Raw genomic sequence first — 22,584 nt, forward strand, 5'->3', positions numbered from 1 at the left:
TCTTGATTCCCTTCCACTTCCACAGGGACTTTGGCGGTGGTAACTAAGACAAGATAGTACTTCTAGGCTCAGTGTAGCTTTATGGTATTATCTCAGAATACATCTTAGTCCGGAGTACGTTTTGCTGTGGTTGAATGAACTTACAACTTGAAGCAAGGGTGACATACCACTCAAGTTGGGTTCTTGAAGATATTACCTTTAGCATTAAAGATTAAGAAACAGGAGAGGCCCTTGTTTATAGCTGTTTTTAGTTATAGAAAGTTCTGAAGGTACAGCTGTGTATTTTAGAAAGTTATTTTATGTAAATGAATTGTGTTCTGGTAAAAATGATGATGCAACACTGTAGAAATGTTGCAATTTCAAAACTCCTTCATTCATTGTTCATTTCATTTTCAGATTTTTGTAACGGTTTTGCACAAGATTCACTTAATTCCGAGATGTCACAACCACACAGGCCAGCGCCACCTCCCCCACCTGTAAGAAAAGGTAAGACAAGCATTTAGTAAATGTTTAGTACAGACACCACCATACTTTCGAACATTTAGCTTAGTACAAATATTCAGCGATACTAACAAGTGGGATCTCAAAGTAAAACTGTGTTCAGAGTTCCCCCTTTTGCCACCTGGAAGCTCAGATTTTGTTTTGTGCTCTTATTCTGTACACTCAGTATACTGTACACAGTGTACTGTGTTTTCGTATGATAAAACGTACGGTACCATATTGATTTTATAACCAACTTACAAACAATTCAACATACTAAAATTATTAGAAATTTATGTTGGCAGGATCTACATTAATATAGTAAGACATATCAATTAGAAACATTTATCCTATAGTCTAGGATGATTCCCTTGTTTTTGTATAATTGCACATCAGGGTAACGCTTAGAGCCAAAACAGATCAGTGCATCTTATGTGACAGAATTTCTATAGAAGAGTAGACTATCTCAATGTTTGAATAGTGCACAAAACTTGTATGTACATAATGAAAAAAGGACTTCGCCCTATTTACATTTTGAAAAATGGACTTAGTCACATTTCCTTCTTCATTGTTCTAAGGTCAAGGCACAAATCATTCTTCAGGAGCCGAAATAGAAACTTAACTGTTAGGTATGAAGCAAATTTTGGCAGTCAAAAATGGGTAATTTTTGTTTTTCGTTTGCAGGTCAAGTTCAGGCTTTTGAGGCTCTGGGAAGCTACAAAGCGAAACGTGTGAGTAAACGAGCATTTTTCACATTACACTCTGATACTGGAAATTGTCCTTTTCATTTTGAATATCTAGACTGTATCCTTACGGAAAATTTAGTCTTTAACAGAGTTTCATTGTGTAAATAAGTACTGTGTAGTATTTCTGGTCATATTTTGGGACTACGTAATTTTTTTGCAAGCAAACCTCTTTATTTTACTAATAATGTACATTTTTTACTAAGTAAAGGCTGATTTTGTACTTAAGAAAAGTGTTGCATCATCTTCCTGCGGAATATATTGTGTTACAAGTGGATCCCCTCATTGTTGAGTCATCAGGTGTCATTTCTAAACTTGGAATGTGACCAGCATCAAGAGCTCGGTGCATGTGCTTGTATTTTGTATTTTTGTTCCTTCATCCTTCATTATGTTTAGTACGCAGAAGCTTCAAGACTGTCTCCAGGACAAAATATGGTTTTGTAATTGCCTCTCTCCAAAGTTTTTGATTAAGTCATGGTTTGTTCATGAAACTTACCTGTCAGATATATATATAGCTGTATTTTTCCGAATCCGACAGAAATTTAAACACTTACGACACACGCAGTGGGAGTCAGGTGGTTAGTACCCATTCCTGCCGCTGGGAGGCGGGTGGGTATCAGAATCATTCCCATTTTCTATTCATAATTTTTCTGTCGCCGGTGCTGAAAAACACCTGTTTGCAGCACCTCCGTCCAGATTTTGGAAACTTAACTAGCTACTTGAGTATCCCTTTTGGTTTTTCTTTGGTATCTGAATTGGATCGGTGGCCTTGGCACACGTTGACTTGGATTGATTTGAATTTGGTATTGATTTTTCTTTGATCAAGATGTCAGGGTCTAGTTCTGCTAACGCTAGATTTCATACAATCAACTTACCTGTCAGATATATTACATAGCTAAGACTCCGTCGTACCCCGACAGAATTCAAATTTCGCGCCACTCGCTACAGGTAGGTCAGGTGATCTACCGGCCTGCCCTGGGTGGCAGGACTAGGAACCAATCCCGTTTTCTAGTCATATATTTTCTGTCGCCGGTGGTATCAACATCGTTGCTGCCACCTCTTGACTGGAATTCGCTTTTCTAAGCAATTGATCATCTTTTTGTGGACTTTTGGTGAAGTACCTGGATCGTTGTTTTTTGGCATTCGCTACTGTGGACTGGATTTGGACTGCTTTTTGATTTTTTTCTTCAGAATGTCTGATTCAAGTGTTTGTGTGAGAATGTGTGTGAATGTAGGCTGCAAGGTGAGGATACCGAAAGCTTCGGTGATCCTCACACTGTATGTCGCAAATGTAGGGGTTTTGATTGTTCTATTTCTAACACCTGTCATGAGTGTGAAAGGTTGAATGTTGAGGAATGGAAGACTCTAACTTCTTACTTGAAGAAGTTAGAAAGGGATAGAGTCAGAAGGGCTGCATCTAAGATGGCGGGTAGTTGTTGTACAAGGCCTATTGAGCCTTTAGACAATTCTAACTCTTCTCTTAATTATGATTCTCTATCAGGACCCTCATGACTGTACATTCAGATTCAGCTTCGGAAATTGCTGAACTGAAGGCTACGATTCTCAGGATGAAAGCCGAAAGGGCTACCATAAAAGGTAAGGATGGTGAAAGTGACTTTAGTGAAGTGAGTGTCCCCAGTGTTGGTGGAGGGGGCGTCTGACCGTCTCTGCGACGCTCCAGGCCTAGACCTCTTCCAAGCTCCCAAGCCCAGAGGAGAAGGAAAGTCGAAAGCCGTACGGAGGTTGTGGAGAATTCCCCCCGGTCAGGCGTCCCTTCAGCAGGTGCTGTGCATAGACAGCCTGCTCAGGACCGCTATCGAAAAAGCGTCCTCAGAGAGTGCTTCTCTTCGTCCGCTTCTCCCTCTCCTAAACGAGGGTGGAAGGATTCGGACTTGTCCAGGCCCCTGAAAAGGCACTGGAGAGATCCTGGTTTGGATTCAAGCCCGGAACACTTTTCGGAAGAAGAACCTCCTTCTATCAAGAAGGCGAAGAGGGTTTCGCCGTTCCATGATGGGGCAACACGCCTTCGAGGTCTACCTCTCCCGTTCAAGAAGACGCAGGAGAAGCGTCCAAAAGGATCATTTTGGCGGTACAGGAACAGCTTTCCGCCCTAGTAGGAGTCCTTTCGAAGGATCCTCCTCGTAAGAAAGACGTCAGACTGCCGGTCAAGAAGACTCGTCTTCTTTCCCTCCCACCAGGAGTGAGGCTCCTGCGAACGTGAGTCTTTTGAGATATCAGATAGAGACTCGTGGGAAGATATGGATCCGCCAGACAAGCGCGTAGCAACAGCTAAGCGCGAGGCGTCCTACAGACGAGAAGCGTCCTCTAAGAGAGAGTCAGACAAGCGAGAAACGCATTGCAGACGAGAGGATTCTCCCAGATGGGATACGTCTGCCAGATCAGTAGCTTCAGCCGAGCGCGGAGTTACAAACAGGCGTGAGCATTCATCCAAGCGTTGAGGCTCAAGAAGAACATCTGGTCACGCAAGGAGGGGACTTCAGGAAGACGCGAGGTCTTCAACAAGGCACGAGGTGTCAGTCAGGCGCGAGAGGGACGGTTCAGAGGCGCGAGACACCAGTCAGGTCGCGAGGCGCCAGCCAAGCGCGAGGAATCAGCCAGGCGCGAGACGCCAGCCAAGCGCGAGGCGCCAGACAAGCGCGAGGCGCCAGAGCCAGGCGCGAGGCGCCAGCCAAGTACAAGAGCCAGTCGAACATAGGAGCTCTTTACACTCTCTTAGCCCCTCTCCTATTAGGAGTTTGTCCCCAGTAGAGAGAATGGTTGGACAAGAAGACCAGGAACGAGAAGTGGTCTCTCCTGCTGATCCGATTATGGAAGAGGAATCAGGAGGACGAGTCTCACAGTAAGGAAGACTGTCGAACTACAAAGTCTTGACAGCTCTCCTTCTCCAGGAATACGGAGACGCATTGATCCCTGCCGCTCCTCCTTCGCCTCGTTCTCTGTTTTCATGCTCGAAGACTCCGAAATCGTCGGCTTTCGTGAAGATGAGACCGACGATTTCTATGAAGAGAGCTCTGCAATCGCTTGATAACTGGATGCTTACTAAGAAGGAGCTTGTAGGACAGTCTTTTGCATGCCTCCCCCTAGACTGACCGGCAAGAGAGGGATTTGGTACCAGACTGGGGAGAATATGGGTCTCACTCCCTCCCTGCTTCAGCTGAAGCTGACTTTTCCAGTCTGGTAGACGCATCCAGGAGACATAGCCTTCACACGGCTAAGATACTTGGGGCCTTTCAGAGTTGGATCATCTCCTCAAGGGCACTTTTTCACATTCTAGAAGTCTTTAACTTCCTAGATTGGTCCCTTGGGGTGATGTCCAAGAAGGCTCATGCCCCATGAAGGGCTAGAACCGGATGTTCTCCTAGCAATTCTGTCATGTATTGACAAGGCGGTGCAAGACGGCTCAGGGGAAGTTTCTTCCTTGTTTTGGAGCAGGTCTCTTAAGAAGAGATCTGTGTTTAGCGCTTTCTTGACGAAAGCAGTATCACACTCACAAAGAGCAGCTTTGTTATTCGCCCCTAGGTCTGATTTTGTTTCTGTTCCCGTCACAGTTGGTGAAGGATATTTCCCGATCGCTGACGGAGAAGCGACTGCAAGATCTTCTCCTGCAATCGTCCAGGAAGATGAGACCAGTCCAATGGTGGGTGAAAAGAAAGTGGCGTCTACTCTGTTCGGCCCTTTCGAGGCGGACCTCCAACTAGAGTTACCGCTAAAAGGAAAAACGACCGAGAAGAGAGGTCGAGCCTCGTTCCGCCCCTTTAAAAGGGGAAAGTGAAGTGGCGCTCCTCCAAAAAACACCAGTCGGTGCCAGGCTCCGGGGATTTGCGGAAGCCTGGACTCGCATCGACGACAGATCCTTGGTCGATGTCGGTTCTTCAGAAGGGATATCTCATTCCTTTCCTGGACAATCCTCCCCTGACGTCAACTCCGAGGGAATTGTCCGCCAATTACAAGGACCCTGTGTTGAAAGATACTCTTCAACAAATGGTGGATCAGATTGTGGGGACAAGAGAGCTATAGAACTTGTGCTGGATCAAAGCTCCCCGGGGTTTTACAATCGTCTTTTCTTGGTTGCGAAAGCCTCGGGGGGATGGAGACCAGTTCTGGATGTCAGCGCTCTGAACAAGTTTGTTCAAAAACAGAAGTTCTCCATGGAGGAAACCTCTGCTTCAGTCCTGGCGGCTCTTCGCCAAGGGGATTGGATGGTGTCTCTGGATCTTCAGGACGCATATTTTCACGTCCCGATCCATCCTTCGTCGAAGAAGTACCTCCGTTTCATGACGGGGGGAAGGATCTTCCAATTCAGAGCCTTGTGCTTCGGCCGGTCGACGGCGCCTCAGGTTTCACGAACCTTTTGAAAAAAATGTGGCGAGATGGCTTCATCTGAAAGGAATCAGTATATCTCTTTATCTAGACGACTGGCTTATCAGAGCAAAGTCAGAGGAAACAGTGTTTGGAGGACCTGAATGTGACACTCAAACCTTATAAAGACTTTAGGATTACTCGTGAACTCGAGAAGTCCAACTGATCCCCAGCCAGAACTGGTCTATCTGGGGATTCGGATGGATTCTCGGGGGTTTCGAGTATTTCCTTCTCAAGAGAGACTAGCGAGAGGTTTAGAAAAAGTCTCTCTCTTCCTAAGGAAGGAACGGACTTCGGCGAGGGAATGGTTTGAGCCTTTTAGGGACCCTTTCCTCGCTCGAACAGTTCTTTCACCTAGGAAGACTTCATCTCCGTCCTCTTCAGTTCTTCCTCAGAAGTTCGTGGAACATGAAGACAGGACTACTCTCGGACTTTTTTCCCATTCCAGATCTGATAAAACGACATCTAGAATGGTGGTTACTCCCCACTGAGGGAAAACAAAGGTACTTCCCTGGAAATACAGAGCCCAAACCTTGTATTGTTTTCCGACGCGTCGGAAAAAGGTTGGGGAGCAACTTTGGGAAAGAGAGAAGTGTCAGGCACTTGGAATGCTCTTCAATGTCCTGGCACCATAAACTGCAAAGAACTGCTAGCTGTTACACCTAGCTCTAAAGAGCTTCGAACCGTTAGTTTGCAACAAAATAGGTTCAAGTGAATGCGGACAATACAACCGCTCTAGCATACATTCGGAAGCAAGGAGGTACTCACTCGTATGCCCTTTACGAACTCACGAGAGAACTTCTGTTGTGGACATCCCAGAGGAACATCTCTCTCTTGACGAGGTTCGTTCAGGGAGTAAGGAACGTACGAGCGGACAGGCTGAGCAGGAGGAACCAGGTCCTTCATACCGAGTGGACCCTCCACTCAGAAGTTTGCTCAAGCTCTGGTCTCTTTGGGGAACTCCTCATGTCGACCTCTTTGCCACGTTCCTCTCGAGGAGACTGGAAGTCTTCTGTTCAGTGGTAGAAGATCCCAGAGCTCTAGCAGTAGACGCCTTCCTACTAGATTGGTCTCAGGTAGACGTTTACGCATTTCCCCCATTCAAGATTCTGGGGCAAGTACTCAGGAAGTTTGTGACTTCAAAGGGGACAAGAATGACCTGATAGCCCCCTTGTTTTGGCCAGCTCAAGAATGGTTTCCAGAGGTACTGGAGTGGATAGTAGACTTCCCCAGATCCCTTCCACAAAGGAGGGATCTTCTCAGACAACCACACTTCGAGGAGGTTTCATCAAAACCTCCCCGCTCTCGCTCTGACTGCCTTTCGACTATCGAAAGACTTGTCAGAGCGAGAGGCTTTTCTAGTAAAGCAGCAAGCTCGATCGCTAGAGCCCGGAGAACTTCCACTATCCGGGTTTATCAATCCAAGTGGGAAGTTTTAGAAGGTGGTGTAAGTCAAAGAAGTTGTCCTCCTCCAGTACCTCTGTAGCAGAAATAGCTGATTTTCTGTTATTCTGAGGGAAGAGTCGCAGCTCTCCGTAGCCACGATAAAGGGCTATAGGAGTATGCTATCGCCGTCTTTAGGAATAGAGGCCTAGATTTGGGAAACAATAAGGATCTGCATGATCTGATTAGGTCATTTGAGACCAAGAAGTTATAGAATGACTTCTCCCCCTAACTGGAATCTAGACGTAGTACTGAAGTTCTTGACTTCAGAGAGATTTGAACCCCTACATTTGGCCTCGTTTCGTGATATAACGAGAAAATGTTTATTCCTTTTGTCACTGGCAACGGCAAAAAAGGGTTAGCGAACTGCACGCCCTTAGTGACAAAAGTCGGGTTCAATATAGATTCAGCCATCTGTTCTTTCAAGGAATTATTCTTAGCGAAGAATGAAAATCCTTCGAAACCCTGGCCGAGAAACTTCGAAGTAAAAGGATTATCGGGTCTCGTCGGCAGGGAACCGGAGAGGTCTCTTTGCCCATAAGGGCATTAAAGTTTTACTTAAGAAAAAGGAACAGTTGGGAGGTTCTAGACAAGGCCTGTGTGCTCAGTGAAGGAATCCATTCAAAAGAACCCTATGTCTCAAGAATGCATTAGCCTTTTTTGTCAGGAACGTAATTATGGACGCTCATAAGGCTTGCACGGACGATTCCTTAAAACTCCTAAGAGTAAGAGCTCATGAAGTGAGATCAGTGGCAACGTTCTCTCTCTTTTCAGAGAAATATGTCGCTGAAGAATATCTTGGAAGCGACATATTGGAGATGTAATTTTCTGTGTTTGCGGCTTCACTATTTGAAGGACGTGCGTGTGACCTATGAAAAATGTTTTTTCATTAGGTCCTTTGTGTCTGCGGGCACAATCCTGGGTACAGGAGCTTACAACAATCCTTAAATATAGATATGTTCTAGACTTTCTTCTGAACAAGTGCAGTTGTCGCACAAGCGTCCAGTCACTTCAGTTCAGTAAGGAACTCTTGTGATATCTTGTAATAGAAACCTTAAATATAGATATGTTCTAGACTTTCTTCTGAACAAGTGCAGTTGTCGCACAAGCGTCCAGTCACTTCAGTTCAGTAAGGAACTCTTGTGATATCTTGTAATAGAAATTTTTTTTTTAAATTATTGTGTACTTGTGCATTGTGGTTTGAGTTACGGTTGTTGCGAAGAGTTGGGGATAACTCTGAGCAATTTTTAATACTAACATGGTGGTTAGGATCAGGTGGTCGGATTGATTGTTTGCTCCTTAATAAGGTGTGTTGTCATGTAAGTGGATCAGCACCCATTGACAAAGTCCTTTTCAGGCTCTGCCGAGTAAGTGGATAAGACCCCTTCGGCAGACCCACAAGAAATTCTTGGCCATAGATCACATATCTCGCTAAAGTTTCTTGAGTGAGTATTGCAGACTACGGGGAAAACACCCACGGAGTCTACCACCTATCAGGTAGGAACCGGTTTTTAAGGTTTTTAATTTATACCTACAACAGATGTTGTTTACCTGTCTATTCTAGTAGTAGCTGTCTCTTACCCTCCACCGAAGGGTGCCAATCAGCTATGTATATATCTGACAGGTAAGTTGATTGTATGAAAATGATATTGTTATAATACAATAAAGTTTCATACATACTTACCTGGCAGATATATACGATTAGGGACACCCAGCCTCCCCGCAAGGAGACAGGTGGAAGAGAAAATATATGAGTAGAAAACGGGATTGGTTCCTAGTCCTGCCACCCAGGGCAGGCCGGTAGATCACCTGACCTACCTGTAGCGAGTGGCGCGAAATTTGAATTTCTGTCGGGGACGACGGAGTCTTAGCTATGTATATATCTGCCAGGTAAGTATGTATGAAACTTTATTGTATTATAACAATATCATTTTTGTTCTATGTCCGAATGTAGAGGTAGGCTACTGAAAGCTTCAGTAGACCCACATTCTGTTTGTAAAGTTTGCAGGGGGGGGGAATGAATGTACGTTTGAAAGTCGTTGTAAGGAGTGTGAAAGATTAACAGAGTCGGAATGGAAGGCGTATGAAACCTATTTCTTAAGAAACTTGAGCGGAGATAGGTTAAGGAGGTCTTCCTCCAGGAGTGTTTCAGGTAGGCAAGATTTTAATAATTTCTCCTGCTAACCTCCTTCTGTGTAGATTATGCTCCTACCCCTGTAGTGTTGCCTCCGGCCCCTGAAACAGTGTCGGTAGAAGGTAATACTTTATCGCTAATTCTTGAATCGATTCGTAACTTAGAATCAAAAGTGTTAGCTCTGGAGAGCAAAAGTGAAGAGAATGCAGTGAAAGTGCCCTTGTGTAGTGGAGGGTGCGTCAGATCGGCCTCATTCCGCCTCTAGACCTAGACCTCTGCTTGACTCCACAGATTACGGGGAGAGAGCATGTCGAAAGTCGAAGGAGGGTTACGAGGAACCCCCACCGATCTGGCGTGCCTTATCAGCAGCTTCTGACAAACCTACCCAGACTGCCAAGGAGCGTGCGCGTGCACGTCTTCTCAAGGAGTGCTTTTCTTCTTCTGAAGCTTCCTCCCCGCGCAAGGGGTGGAGCTCTCATACCGCATCACGTCCGCTGAAAAGGACGGCTCGCGTTCGGGACGCTTCACGTCCAAGTTGTTCTCCGGAACTTTGCTCGTCGCCTGATAGTGTGTTTGCTGCTTTTCCTCCGCAGAAGAAGCGTAAGGATTATTCGGAGGCGGAGTCTTTCCTAGATGTTTCTTTCGAGCGCCGCAGTCGCTCTAAGGTGCGTGAAGTGGCGGTTCCTGGGAGGGAGTAGGAAGAAGGCGTCCCTCGCCACTCGCCTGCTCACAGGATCAGCCCCTCCCCAGAAAGGAGGCTTCACCTACAAGCAAGATTCTCCAGTCTCTTCAGCAGCAACTTCGAGATGTTTTTTCTTCGAGAGAGACTGTTCTACGTCGCCGTAAGAAGGATGACAACTTACCTGTGGAAGAGGTCGAGGCGTTCTCCTCTCCCTCTCCTAGCTCGTCTCTCTCTCCGTTTGAGTCTCCCTCTAGAGTTCGTTCTGCTCCCCAGCAACTTTCTAGAGGAGGCGAGAAATCGTTTCTCGCTCTCGTGAAGCGGTGTTTCCGCTGCTACGAAACTTGTTGATAAGAAGCGCGTTTCTTTAGATGCCGAGCGTGCTTCTGTGAAAGTCAAGCGCGCTTTAGTGGACGCCGAGCGTGATTCGGTGCAAGGTAAGCGAGCGCCAGTGGACGCTCAGCGTGTTTTAGTGGACGCGGCGCTCGCGCCAGTGGACGCTCAGCGCGCGCCAGTGGACGCCAGGTGTACACCTGTTGCGGTCGAGCGCGCTTCAGTTGGCGCCAGTAGATTGGCTTCGGACGGCCCAACGCCAAAGCGCGCACCCACGGACGTCAGTTTTCCACCTCCGCAAGCGCAAGCGGAAGCGGGAACTCTTCCTGTTCGCCGCTCTTTCTCTTTTGAGAAAGCTCGTGACTCTTCTTTACTTCTACGACTCTCCAGTGTCTGAAGAGGAAATTAGTGACGCTTTCGTCGAAGTGGACGAAGAACAGCAGTTGGCTCCAGTTTCGACGGACTACAAGGTTTTGACTCGTTTGCTACAGTCAGTCTTTGCAGACACTTTCCAACCTGAAGCTCCACGTACTCCTCCCGTCTCAGTTTTCGTCATCCAAAGCTACTAAGATCTCGGGCTTTGTGAAAATGAAGAAGTCGCTTTCTACGAAGCAAGCTTTTCGAAAGGTCCATGATTGGATGGAAAAGAGGAAAGCTTCAGGCAAGACTTCTTTCGCTTTACCACCTTCAAGACTTTGTGGCAAAGCTGGTATGTGGTATGAGATGGGAGAAAACAAACGTCGGAGTTAAGCTTCCAGCCTCAGCTCAAGGAGACTTTGGTAGTATTGTGGATGCCGCCAGAAGATCTTTTCTGTCTTCCTCTAAGGTCTCTTGGACGCATAGGAGTTAGACTTTCACCTAAAGGCCTCTTCAGGACACTAGAGGTCTTTAATTTTCTTGACTGGTGCCTAGGAGTATTGGATGCCAGGTCCAGGAGTTCTGATTCCATCAGTCTGGGGAGCTGTCCAGTGTATTGTCTTGCATGGACAAGGCCGTCAGGGATGGTTCTGAGGAATTGGCTGCTCATTTCAGCACGGGACTGCTTAAGAAGAGAGCACTTTTTTTGCAATTTTACTGCAAAGTCGGTCTCACCAGCGCAAAAAGCGGATCTTCTTTTCGCTCCTTTCTCAGAACATCTCTTCCCCAGTCTATGGTAAAGGACTAGCTGCCAGTCTCCAGGAGAAAGCAACCCAAGACCTTCTGGCACAGTCTTCTAGGAAGCCTACTACTACTTCGTCTTCTGGGTCCTCTGCTTTGAAGAAATCGAAGCCCTTTCGATCTGCTTCTTCCTTGAAGCCAGCCCCTCGAGGAAGAGGCTCTTTCAGAGGCAAGACTCCCGCTCCTTCCAAGAGCAAGAAGTGAGAAGTCCTTCAGCCACCGGTAGGAGCCAGACTTCTACATTTCGCGAAAGCATGGGAAGAGAGAGGTGCCGACGCTTGGTCTCTGGACATCGTCAAGAAGGGGTACAGAATCCTTTCCTGATGTTACCCCCGCTGTCTTCGACACCAAAGGATTTGTCTCCTTCGTATCAGGGAAAAAAGCAGAAAGTGCTTCACGATCTACTAGATCAAATGATCGAGAAGCAGGCGGTGGAACAGGTCTTCGACCGGAGTTCTCCGGGGTTTTACAACCGTCTGTTCCTAGTGCCGAAGCAGTCAGGGGGGTGGCGCCCCCCCCCGTTCTGGATGTCAGCAGTCTAAATCGCTTCGTTACCAAGCAGAAGTTCAAGATGGAGACACCTCAATCCGTGCTTGCAGCCTTAAGACCGGGGGATTGGATGGTCTCTTTAGACCTTCAGGACGCATACTTTCACGTCCCCATCCATCCCCGATCAAGGAAATACCTGCGGTTTGTCCTGAAAGGGAAGGTTTTCCAATTCAGGGCACTCTGCTTCGGTCTCAGCACGGCGCCGGTGGTGTTCACCGTTCTTATGAAGAACGTTGCGAGGTGGCTCCATCTTGCGGAAATAAGGATCTCTCTCTACCTAGACGACTGGCTTATTCGAGCCTCATCGCAAGACCGGTGTCTGAAGGACCTTCACACGACTCTGTCGTTAGCCGAAGGTCCCTGGGACTTCTGGTGAATCTCGAAAAGTCGCATCTGACTCCTTCTCAATCCTTAGTCTATCTGGGGATTCAGATGGACTCAGTGGCTTTTCGGGCTTTTCCGTCCCAGGGGCGACAACTTCAATGCCTAGACAAAGTGTCAGCCTTTCTAGGGAAGGAAACATGCTCGGTGAGGGAATGGATGAGTCTGCTGGGGACCATTTCCTCACTGGAGAAGTTTGTTTCTCTGGGAAGGTTGCACCTCCGACCACTTCAGTTCTCCTCTCAAGCAATTGGTCACGCAAACAGGATCTAGAAGAGGTCTTGTTTTTGACGGAAGAAGTGAAAAAAAGCATCAACAAATGGTGGTTGGGGATCCTAAGAAGCTATATGAAGGACTTTCGCTCAAGCTTCGGAACCCCGACCTAGTGTTGTTCTCCGACGCTGTCCTCCACGGGTTGGGGAGCAACACTGGAGGTAGAGAAGTGTCAGGCACCTGGAGAGGCGAACAGGTGTCCTGGCACATCAATCTAAAAGAACTTTCAGCGGTTTACCTTGCTCTAAGGTTCTTCCAAGAGGAAGTCTCCAACAAAGTGGTTCAGATAAACTCGGACAACACCACAGCCTTGGCATACCTCAGGAAACAGGGGGGAACTCACTCTCCTTCTCTGTTCGCCATCGCGAAGAATATCCTGATTTGGGCGAAGTCGCAAAACGTCACGATTCTGACAAGATTTGTGTCAGGCGTGGAAAACTGTGCGAGCGGACCTTCTCAGTCGGCAAGGACAGCTTCTGCCGACGGAATGGACCCTTCATCAGGAAGTATGCCAGGCGCTATGGAAGCTGTGGGGACGTCCTCATGTGGACGTTTTCGCAACTTCCCGAACGAAGAGACTTCCGCTGTATTGCTCCCCAGTTCTGGACCCGGGAGCAGTGGCAGTAGACGCCCTACTGTGGAATTGGTCGGGACTAGACATTTACGCTTTTCCCCCATTCAAAATCCTCGGGGAAGTAATGAGGAAGTTCGCTGCATCAGAAGGAGCGAGAATGACCCTCATCGCCCCCTTCTGGCCAGCGGTCGACTGGTTCACGGAGGTGATGTCCTTCCTAGTAGACTTTCCAAGGACTCTGCCCCTAAGGAAAGATCTACTCAGACAGCCCCACTTTGAGAGGTACCACAAAAACCTCCCCGCTCTGAGTCTGACTGCGTTCAGACTATCAAGAAGTTGGCCAGAGCGAGGGGTTTTTCAAGACCTGTGGCAACGGCGATTGCCACCGCAAGGAGGCCCTCCTCAATCGCAGTTTACCAATCAAAGTGGGCTGTCTTAGAAGTTGGTGCAGAAGGAAGGGCATTTCCTCCACCTCAACCTCTGTGAGCCAGATAGCAGATTTCCTTCTTCACCTTAGGAAAGAAGCAAAACTAGCCGTTCCCACGATTAAAGGCTACAGAAGCGTGCTTTCTGTGGTCTTCGGGCATAGAGGACTCGACTTAGCGAATGATAGAGACATTCATGATCTCATTAGATCATTTGAGACTGTGAAAGTTCTCCAACCGAAAGTACCATCGTGGAACTTAGACGTGGTACTTAAGTTCTCATGTCGAGTCAATTTGAACCGCTCCATTTAGCCTCGCTTAGGAATCTTACTAAGAAGACCATTTTCCTAACCGCTCTGGCGACGGCGAAGAGGGTTAGCGAAATTCAAGTCATAAGCAAGCATATTGGGTTCAAGGATCATAGTGCAGTTTGTTCCTTAGTCCTACGTTCTTAGCAAAGAACGAGAACCCTTCCAACCCTTGGCCGAGGACGTTCGAGATCAAAGGGTTGTCGGAGCTAGTAGGACCTGAAGCTGAGAGAGTCCTGTGTCCTGTCAGGGCTCTCAAGTTTTATTTGCAGAGAACCAGAGCATGCAGAGGTTCTTCGGAGAACTTGTGGTGCTCTGTGAAAAAACCAGATCTTCCGATGTCGAAGAATGCACTGGCGTTCTTCTTAAGAAGTACGGTTAAGGAAGCCCATGAAAAGTGTAGTGAAAGTGACATGGAGCTTCTGAAAGTGAAAGCCCACGAGTTGAGGGCTATTGCTACTTCGGTTGGCTTTTCACAAAAATATGGCAATCAAAGATATTTTGGGCGCCACTTATTGGCGAAGCAATTCGGTGTTCGCTTCACACTACCTGCGGGAGGTGAAAGCAACATACGAAAATTGTTACTCGCTCGGACCATACGTCGCTGCAGACACTGTTTTGGGGGCAGGAGGTAGCGCTCATACTATCCTTTAATGGTTTAGGGGAGTTTTTAACTTGTGTTATGGTTGTGGGGTTGACCGCCTGCGGCGGATCTCCCTTCCATTAGTGCACCAGCTTTATAGGTCTCTACCTTGCTGGCAACTCTAGTAGCACAAGCAGACTTACGCGGCAGTAACCACGAAGTCAGCTATGCTAACAGGTAAGGGAATCAAGATATCAATTATCTGCATATATATGTTTCCTAAAATCTTCTATTCTGTCTACTCCCACCACCAAGGTGGGATTCAGCTATATATATATCTGACAGTAAGTTTCATGAACAAAATGATATTGTAATGATACAATTAAGTTTGTTCATACTTACCTGGCAGATATATATAATCAAGTACCCACCCACCTCCCCTCAGGAGACAGTGGAAATAAAAATTATGAATAGAAAATGGGAATGATTCCTGATACCCGCGTCCCAGCGGCGGGAATGGGTACTAAACCACTGACTCCCACTGCGTGTGTGTCGTAAGTGTTTAAATTTCTGTCGGATTCGGAAAAATACAGCTATATATATATCTGCCAGGTAAGTATGAACAAACTTAATTGTATCATTACAATATCATTTTTGGGTTTGCTGTGTTAGAATACGGAAACTTTTCTCGCAAGTGAATTTCAGCTTTCTTATACTTAGCTAGTGTGGCACTTTTTCTCTTTGATCTCCAATCTGAATTATGAGAAGGGCCACTTTTACATCAGCTGTGTAGGGAGGCAGTGCCATCTGCGTACCTCTCTCGGTGTACAGTAGGCCTTACTTGAGGTTCTTTGCAGCTTCTGCAACCCATTTCGTTCCTTTTACTGTACCTCCTTTCATACTCTGTTTCTTACGTCTTTCTTTCCACCCTCTCCTAACAACTGTTACATGAGGCTGAGTGACCCTTTGGGTCCCAGTCCCAGGTCTTAGACCTAAATCTTTTACATCCATCCATCCATCCTAACAGCTGTTGCATAGTGGAACTGTGAGGTTTTCCTCCTGTTACACCTTTAAAACCATTTACACTCACTTTAAAATCACAGGTCCCAGTGCTTGGCATTTGGTGTTGATTTTATATTCCGTTTCCACTTTTTCATCGGCTTGTAGTTCAGTTCCCATGTTGTACCCTCTCTAGAGTATTTGCCCAGGTTTGAAGATGAGCCTTGTGGGTAATTCGGAACCTCCATAGAAATAGAACCTCATTCTGTGTCTTCACTTAAGGGGCAGTGAGTGCAGCAGTTATAAGTTTGAATGTGCTTCCTGTTGTTCATAAGGTGTTGGTGAAAAGTAAGCACCAGAATTATGGAGGTCTTTGGAGGCAAGAGTCAGATAGAAGCTGTGGTGTTGGGTAAGAGTGGTGGTGGAGATGGTTTTAGACAAATAAGCTGAGCACACACACTGGTTATAGTACCAGCGGCACCATAATAAACACGTAGTACATAGTGGTAGTAGATTACATGGTGTTTTGTTTGAGATCTACAGTACGGTTTGGTGGGAATTAAATCCCCAAAAGGGTATCTAGGTTTTATTACTAGCCACCAGAGTTGTTACCTTGTTAAGCATGTAGTAATGTGTTTCATGATTGGCAGGAGTTTAGAGACTTTTACAAAGCATCTGTTTGTACTTCTTGGAACATCATTCCAAGGTTGCAAAAATTAGTAGTTATGTTCAGTTGGGTGAATTACCAAGAGTTGAATACACTATAATGATTTAACAAATTTTTAAGTTTGATCAATTCTCTGCAGGACTGCGAACTATCGTTTGAGGAGGGAGACATTCTCTTCGTTTTGGACCGAACCGATGCTAACTGGTGGCAGGCAAAAATTGACAACAAGACTGGGTACATTCCCAGCAATTATGGTAACTAATAAGTTGAGTTTTTGAATACGTCACTGATTAGAAACATGAGTTCAGTGCTAATGTTTTGCACAATGTGATAAAGATTTGTTTTGAAACACTCATCTTATACTAAAGAGGCAATGTATGGAAATTAAGAAATTAAGAAGACTTATACTCCATTCTTGTATATTGGCTGTAGCTAATTTTATGAACAGCTTTACATAATTTTCATGTGTTGATTCTAAAGTGTGTGCACTAAATCTTATTTTTATACATTCAACTTCCCTGCCAGATATATACTTAGCTATAGACTCCGTCGTCTCCGACAGAATTTCAAATTTCGCGGCACGCTACCGGTAGGTCAGGTGATCTACCGCCCTGCCCTGGGTGGCAGGACTAGGAACCATTCCCGTTTTCTAATCAGAATTCTTCTGTCGCCCGGGACCATCAACATTGTTGTTGGTTCCTCTCGATTGGTTTTTCTTTTTCACCGGCAATTGATCTTCTTGACCGACTTTTGGTTGACGTATCTGGATTGTTGGATTGGCATACGCTTTTGTGGACTGTTTTGTGGACTTGATTTGGATTTTTCTTTTTTTTTTTGAAAAATGTCTGACTCTGGAATGGTTGTGAGACGTTGTGTGAATGTAGGCTGTAAGGTGAGGTTGCCGAAAGCTTCGGTAGACCCTCACACTGTATGCAAGGGTTGCAGGGAGTATGAATGTTCTTTTACTAATACTTGCAAGGAATGTGAGAATTTGAGTGAGAACGAATGGAAGAATCTAACTAATTATTTAAAAAAGTTTAGAGGAGGAAGGCTTCTTATAGAAGTTTAAGTAGTTCGAGATCTAACTAATTCCTAGCTTGGGATCTTCCCCAAGGGTAAGTATTGCTACTTCTCCTTCCATTGCAGCCCCTTCTCCTATTGCAGAACCTGTAGATTCAGCGAAAGAACTTGCGGATCTAAAAGCAGCCTTCAAGTTGATGGAAAAACAAAATGGCTGCCATACAGGTAAGACTAGTGATTATTCAGTGGACAGTGATATGTGTCCCCAGTGTAGTGGAGGGGGCATCTGGTCGGCTCCGCAACGCTCCTAGGTCTAGACCTCTTCCAAGCTCACATGCCCAGAGGAGAAGGAATTTCGAAAACCGAAAGGAGGTTGTGGAGAATCCCCACCGATCAGGTGTCCCTTCGGCGGTTTCTGTGACACCCCAGACTGCCAAGGATCGCTATTGTAAAAGCGTCCTGCGTGAGTGTTTTTCGTCGTCGGGGATCTTCATCTCCGAGACGTGATTGGAGGGATTCAGATCGATCTCGACCACTCAAGAGGAGTTGGAAGGCTCCGACGATTGATTCGAGAGCCCAGAAAACTTCCCTGAGGAGTCTCCTTCGGGAGTTAAGAAGGCAAGAAGAGCCATTCTTTCAACCAGAGTGAGAGGAGTCAGGAGGTGGAGGCTATGGACTCCTCCCCTCCCCTCCTCCCTTACCCCCTCCCGAAGAGGATAAAGAGGAGGTTACGAAGAGGTTCATGATGGCGATGCAAGAGCAGATTTCGTCGTTTGTAGGAGTTCTGTCAAAGGAGCCTCCTAGAAGGAAAGACTCTTCCCTTCCGATCAAAAGATCCTCCAGACGTATGGAGGTATCTGCCGCCAGGATCGATGCTCCTACTCGAGGTGAGGTTTCCTGTACGAACGTGGGTGAACCTATCAGACGTCTGGCACGGCCAGGAGTGAGGAGTACCCACCCAGGAGGCAGGAGCCAAGAGCCAAGAGTGAGGAGTCAACCAGGAGGCAGGAGCCAAGAGCCAGGAGTGTGGAGTCATCCAGGCAGGAGGCAGGAGCCAGGAGGCAAGAGCCAGGAGGCAAGAGGCAGGATGTCAGGAGGCAGGAGTCAGGAGCCAAAGAGGCAGAGTCAGGAGCCAAGAGCCAGGAGCCAGGAGCCAAGAGGCAGGAGTCAGGAGGCAGGAGGCTAGGAGTCCGGAGTCAGGAGGCAGGAGTCAGGAGCCAGGAGGCAGGAGTCAGGAGGCAAGAGTCAAGAGCCAGGAGGCAGGAGTCGGAGACTCCGTTCCTGGAATTTATGACTCTTCTCCAAACTAGGAGCTCCTCTCCTTCAGATCGTAGGAGGTCTTGGAAGGAATCTCCCTCCAAACGTGAGCTTTCTCCTTCGTCTGATCGAGGTTTAGACGATTTGTCTGATGACGAACCTCCTGCAAATGAGGGACTCTCGAGTTATAAGGTCTTAGCCTCATTTATTGCTACAAGAGTTTGGAGACTCTCTTAGTCCGGAATTCCTCCTTCTCCTCGTTCTCTCTTTTCGGAGCTCGGCTACGGCAAAATCTTCAGCCTTTCTGAAAATGAAGCCTGCGATTTCGATGAAGAAGGCACTCCATTCTTTAGATTCTTGGATGGACAAGAAGAAAGAGTTGGGGAAGACGGTATTCTGCATGCCTCCTTCCAAACTACATAAAAGGAAAGAGAGGTATTTGGTATGGGACAGGAGAGAGACTATGGGTCTTTCTCTGCCTGCCTCGGCAGATGCGGACTTTTCCAATTTAGTGGAGGCCTCTAGACGTCACTCCTTAGGATCGGTCAGATCGACGTGGAGCCACTTCGGAGTTGAAAACCACTTTCTAAGGGACTTTTTTATACATCAACTTCCCTGCCAGATATATCTTAGCTATAGACTCCGTCGTCTCCGACAGAATTTCAAATTTTATACATTCAACTTCCCTGCCAGATATATACTTAGCTATAGACTCCGTCGTCTCCGACAGAATTTCAAATTCCGCGGCACGCTACCGGTAGGTCAGCTGATCTACCGCCCTGCCCTGGGTGGCAGGACTAGGAACCATTCCCGTTTTCTAATCAGAATTCTTCTGTCGCCCGGGCCATCAACATTGTTGTTGGTTCCTCTCGATTGGTTTTCTTTTTTCACCGGCAATTGATCTTCTTGACCGACTTTTTGGTGACGTATCTGGATTGTTGGATTGGCATACGCTTTTGTGGACTGTTTTGTGGACTTGATTTTGGATTTTTCTTTAAAAATGTCTGACTCTGGAATGGTTGTGAGACGTTGTGTGAATGTAGGCTGTAAGGTGAGGTTGCCGAAAGCTTCGGTAGACCCTCACACTGTATGCAAGGGTTGCAGGGAGTATGAATGTTCTTTACTAATACTTGCAAGGAATGTGAGAATTTGAGTGAGAACGAATGGAAGAATCTAACTAATTATTTAAAAAAGTTTAGAGAGAGAAAGAGTGAGGAAGGCTTCTTATAGAAGTTTAAGTAGTTCGAGATCTGAACTAATTCCTAGCTTGGGATCTTCCAACAAAGGGTAAGTATTGCTACTTCTCCTTCCATTGCAGCCCATTCTCCTATTGCAGAACCTGTAGATTCAGCGAAAGAACTTGCGGATCTAAAAGCAGCCTTCAAGTTGATGGAAAACAAAATGGCTGCCATAAACAAGGTAAGGCTAGTGATTATTCACGTGGATCAGGTGATCATGAGTGTCCCCAGGGTGTAGTGGAGGGGGGCATCTGGTCGGTCTCCCTCAATGCTCCTAGGTTCCTACCTCTTCCAAGCTCACATGCCCAGAGGAGAAGGAATGTCGAAAACCGAAAGGAGGTTGTGGAGAATCCCCACCGATCAGGTGTCCCTTCGGCGGTTTCTGTGACACCCCAGACTGCCAAGGATCGCTATTGTAAAAGCGTCCTGCGTGAGTGTTTTTCGTCGTCGGGATCTTCATCTCCGAGACGTGATTGGAGGGATTCCAGATCGATCTCGACCACTCAAAGAGGGAGTTGGAAGGCTCCCCCGACGATTGATTCGAGCCAGAAAACTTCCCTGAGGAGTCTCCTTCGGGAGTTAAGAAGGCAAGAAGAGCCATTCTTTCAACCAGAGTGAGAAGGAGTCAGGATGGTGGAGGCTATGGACTCCTCCCCTCCTCCTTCCCCTCCTCCCGAAGAGGATAAAGAGGAGGTTACGAAGAGGTTCATGATGGCGATGCAAGAGCAGATTTCGTCGTTTGTAAGAGTTCTGTCAAAGGAGCCTCCTGAGAAGGAAAGACTCTTCCCTTCCAATCAAAAGATCCTCCAGACGTATGGAGGTATCTGCCGCCAGGATCGATGCTCCTACTCGAGGTGAGGTTTGTTTCCTGTACGAACGTGGGTGTAAACCTATCAGACGTCTGCACCGGCCAGGTTTTTGAGTGAGGAGTCACCCAGGAGGCAGGAGCCAAGAGCCAGGAGTGAGGAGTCAACCAGGAGGCAGGAGCCAAGAGCCAGGAGTGAGTCATCCAGGCAGGAGGCAGGAGCCAGGAGGCAAGAGCCAGGAGGCAAGAGGCAGGAGTCAGGAGCCAAGAGGCAGGAGCCAGGAGCCAAGAGGCAGGAGTCCGGAGTCAGGAGTCAGGAGTCAGGAGCCAGGAGTCCGGAGTCAGGAGGCAGGAGTCCGGAGTCAGGAGTCAGGAGGCAGGGAGTCAGGAGGCAAGCGTCAAGAGCCAGGAGGCAGGAGTCGGAGACTCGTTCCTGGAATTTATGACTCTTCTCCAAATAGGAGCTCCTCTCCTTCAGATCGTAGGAGGTCTTGGAAGGACTCTCCCGCCCTCCAAACGTGAGCTTTCTCTTTCGTCTGATCGAGGTTTAGACGATTTGTCTGATGACGAACCTCCTGCAAATGAGGGACTCTCGAGTTATAAGGTCTTAGCCTCATTATTGCTACAAGAGTTTGGAGACTCTCTTAGTCCGGCAGCTCCTCCTTCTCCTCGTTCTCTCTTTTCGAGCTCGGCTACGGCAAAATCTTCAGCCTTTCTGAAAATGAAGCCTGCGATTTCGATGAAGAAGGCACTCCATTCTTTAGATTCTTGGATGGACAAGAAGAAAGAGTTGGGGAAGACGGTATTCTGCATGCCTCCTTCCAAACTACATGGAAAGAGAGGTATTTGGTATGGGACAGGAGAGGACTATGGGTCTTTCTCTGCCTGCCTCGGCAGATGCGGACTTTTCCAATTTAGTGGAGGCCTCTAGACGTCACTCCTTAGGATCGGTCAGATTGACGTGGAGCACTTTGGAGTTGAACCACTTTCTAAAGGGACTTTTGTCACTTTAGAGGTGTTCAACTTTCTGGATTGGTCACTCGGAGTTCTGGCCAACAAATCTAAAGATCCGGAGTTTCTTAAAAACCCAGAGATTCTCCATAGCGTCCTGTCTTGCATGGACAAGGCAGTACAGGACGGTTCGGGAGAAGTGGCTTCCTTTTTGGTGCTGGTCTCCTGAAGAAGAGATCAGTATATGGATCCCTATTATCAAAAGGGGTTTCTCCGAGCCAGAGGACTGCTTTATTGTTCGCCCCTCTATCGGATCATCTGTTTCTTCTCAGTTAGTGAAGGATATATCTCGCTCGCTAACTGAGAAGGCGACACAGGACCTACTAACACAAACGTCCAAGAAAGGACGCCCTGTAGTGTCGGCGATTAAGAAGGACTCTCGTTCCTCCTCAGCAGCCCTTTCGTGGAGGTGCAGCGGCTCGTCCCCCTGCCAGAAAGAAGAGCTCTGACAAGAGAGGAAGGTCTTCCTTAGAACCTTTCAAGAACAAACCAAATGACTTGTTGCTCCTCCAAGCACCAGTGGGCGCCAGACTCCTGAACTTTGCAGGAGTATGGGCAAAAAGGGGAGCCGACCCTTGGTCAGTGTCGGTCCTAAAGAAGGGATATGTAATCCCCTTCGAGGACAGCCCTCCCCTAACATCTACGCCTCGGGAACTGTCAGCGAGGTACAGAGACCCTGTAATGAGAAAGACTCTCCTTCAAATGGTGGAACAAATGTGGGAAAAGGATGCCATCGAACTTGTGCAGGATCACACTCCCCGGGATTTTACAATCGCCTTTTTCTAGTACCAAAGGCATCGGGGGGGTGGAGACCAGTTTTCTGGACGTAAGCGCTCCTGAATCGCTTGTTCAGAAAAAGAAGTTTAGCATGGAAACGTCCGCTTCTGTAATGTCGGCTCTTCGTCCAGGAGATTGGATGGTCTCTCTGGACTTGCAAGATACATATTTCCCGACGTTCCCATTCACCATTTGATGTCAAAGAAATATCTTCGTTTTGTAATAGGAGACAAGATTTTTCAATTCAGGGCTCTGTGCTTCGGTCTGTCTACAGCTCCGCAAGTATTCACCAACCTGATGGCGAATGTGGCAAGATGGCTTCACCCTAGAGGGTAATAAACATCTCCCTCTACTTGGACGACTGGCT

General features: G+C 47.1%; 1 protein-coding gene across 1 annotated transcript in view; it reads left to right on the top strand.

Annotated features, from left to right (window-relative positions):
- The first annotated feature begins 331 nt into the window (after window positions 1-331).
- LOC135204630 (osteoclast-stimulating factor 1-like) overlaps window positions 332-22,584 on the top strand; it is a 258,090-nt gene continuing 235,837 nt past the window's right edge. The window contains exons 1-3 of the mRNA XM_064234779.1: window positions 332-486; window positions 1,165-1,211; window positions 16,249-16,363. Coding sequence (XP_064090849.1) covers window positions 333-486; window positions 1,165-1,211; window positions 16,249-16,363 — 316 coding nt within the window. The 5' untranslated portion in view covers window position 332. The remainder of the gene's footprint in view (window positions 487-1,164; window positions 1,212-16,248; window positions 16,364-22,584) is intronic.

This window comes from Macrobrachium nipponense, chromosome 47, assembly GCF_015104395.2.
Source record: "Macrobrachium nipponense isolate FS-2020 chromosome 47, ASM1510439v2, whole genome shotgun sequence".
In the NCBI taxonomy this organism is placed as follows: domain Eukaryota; kingdom Metazoa; phylum Arthropoda; class Malacostraca; order Decapoda; family Palaemonidae; genus Macrobrachium; species Macrobrachium nipponense.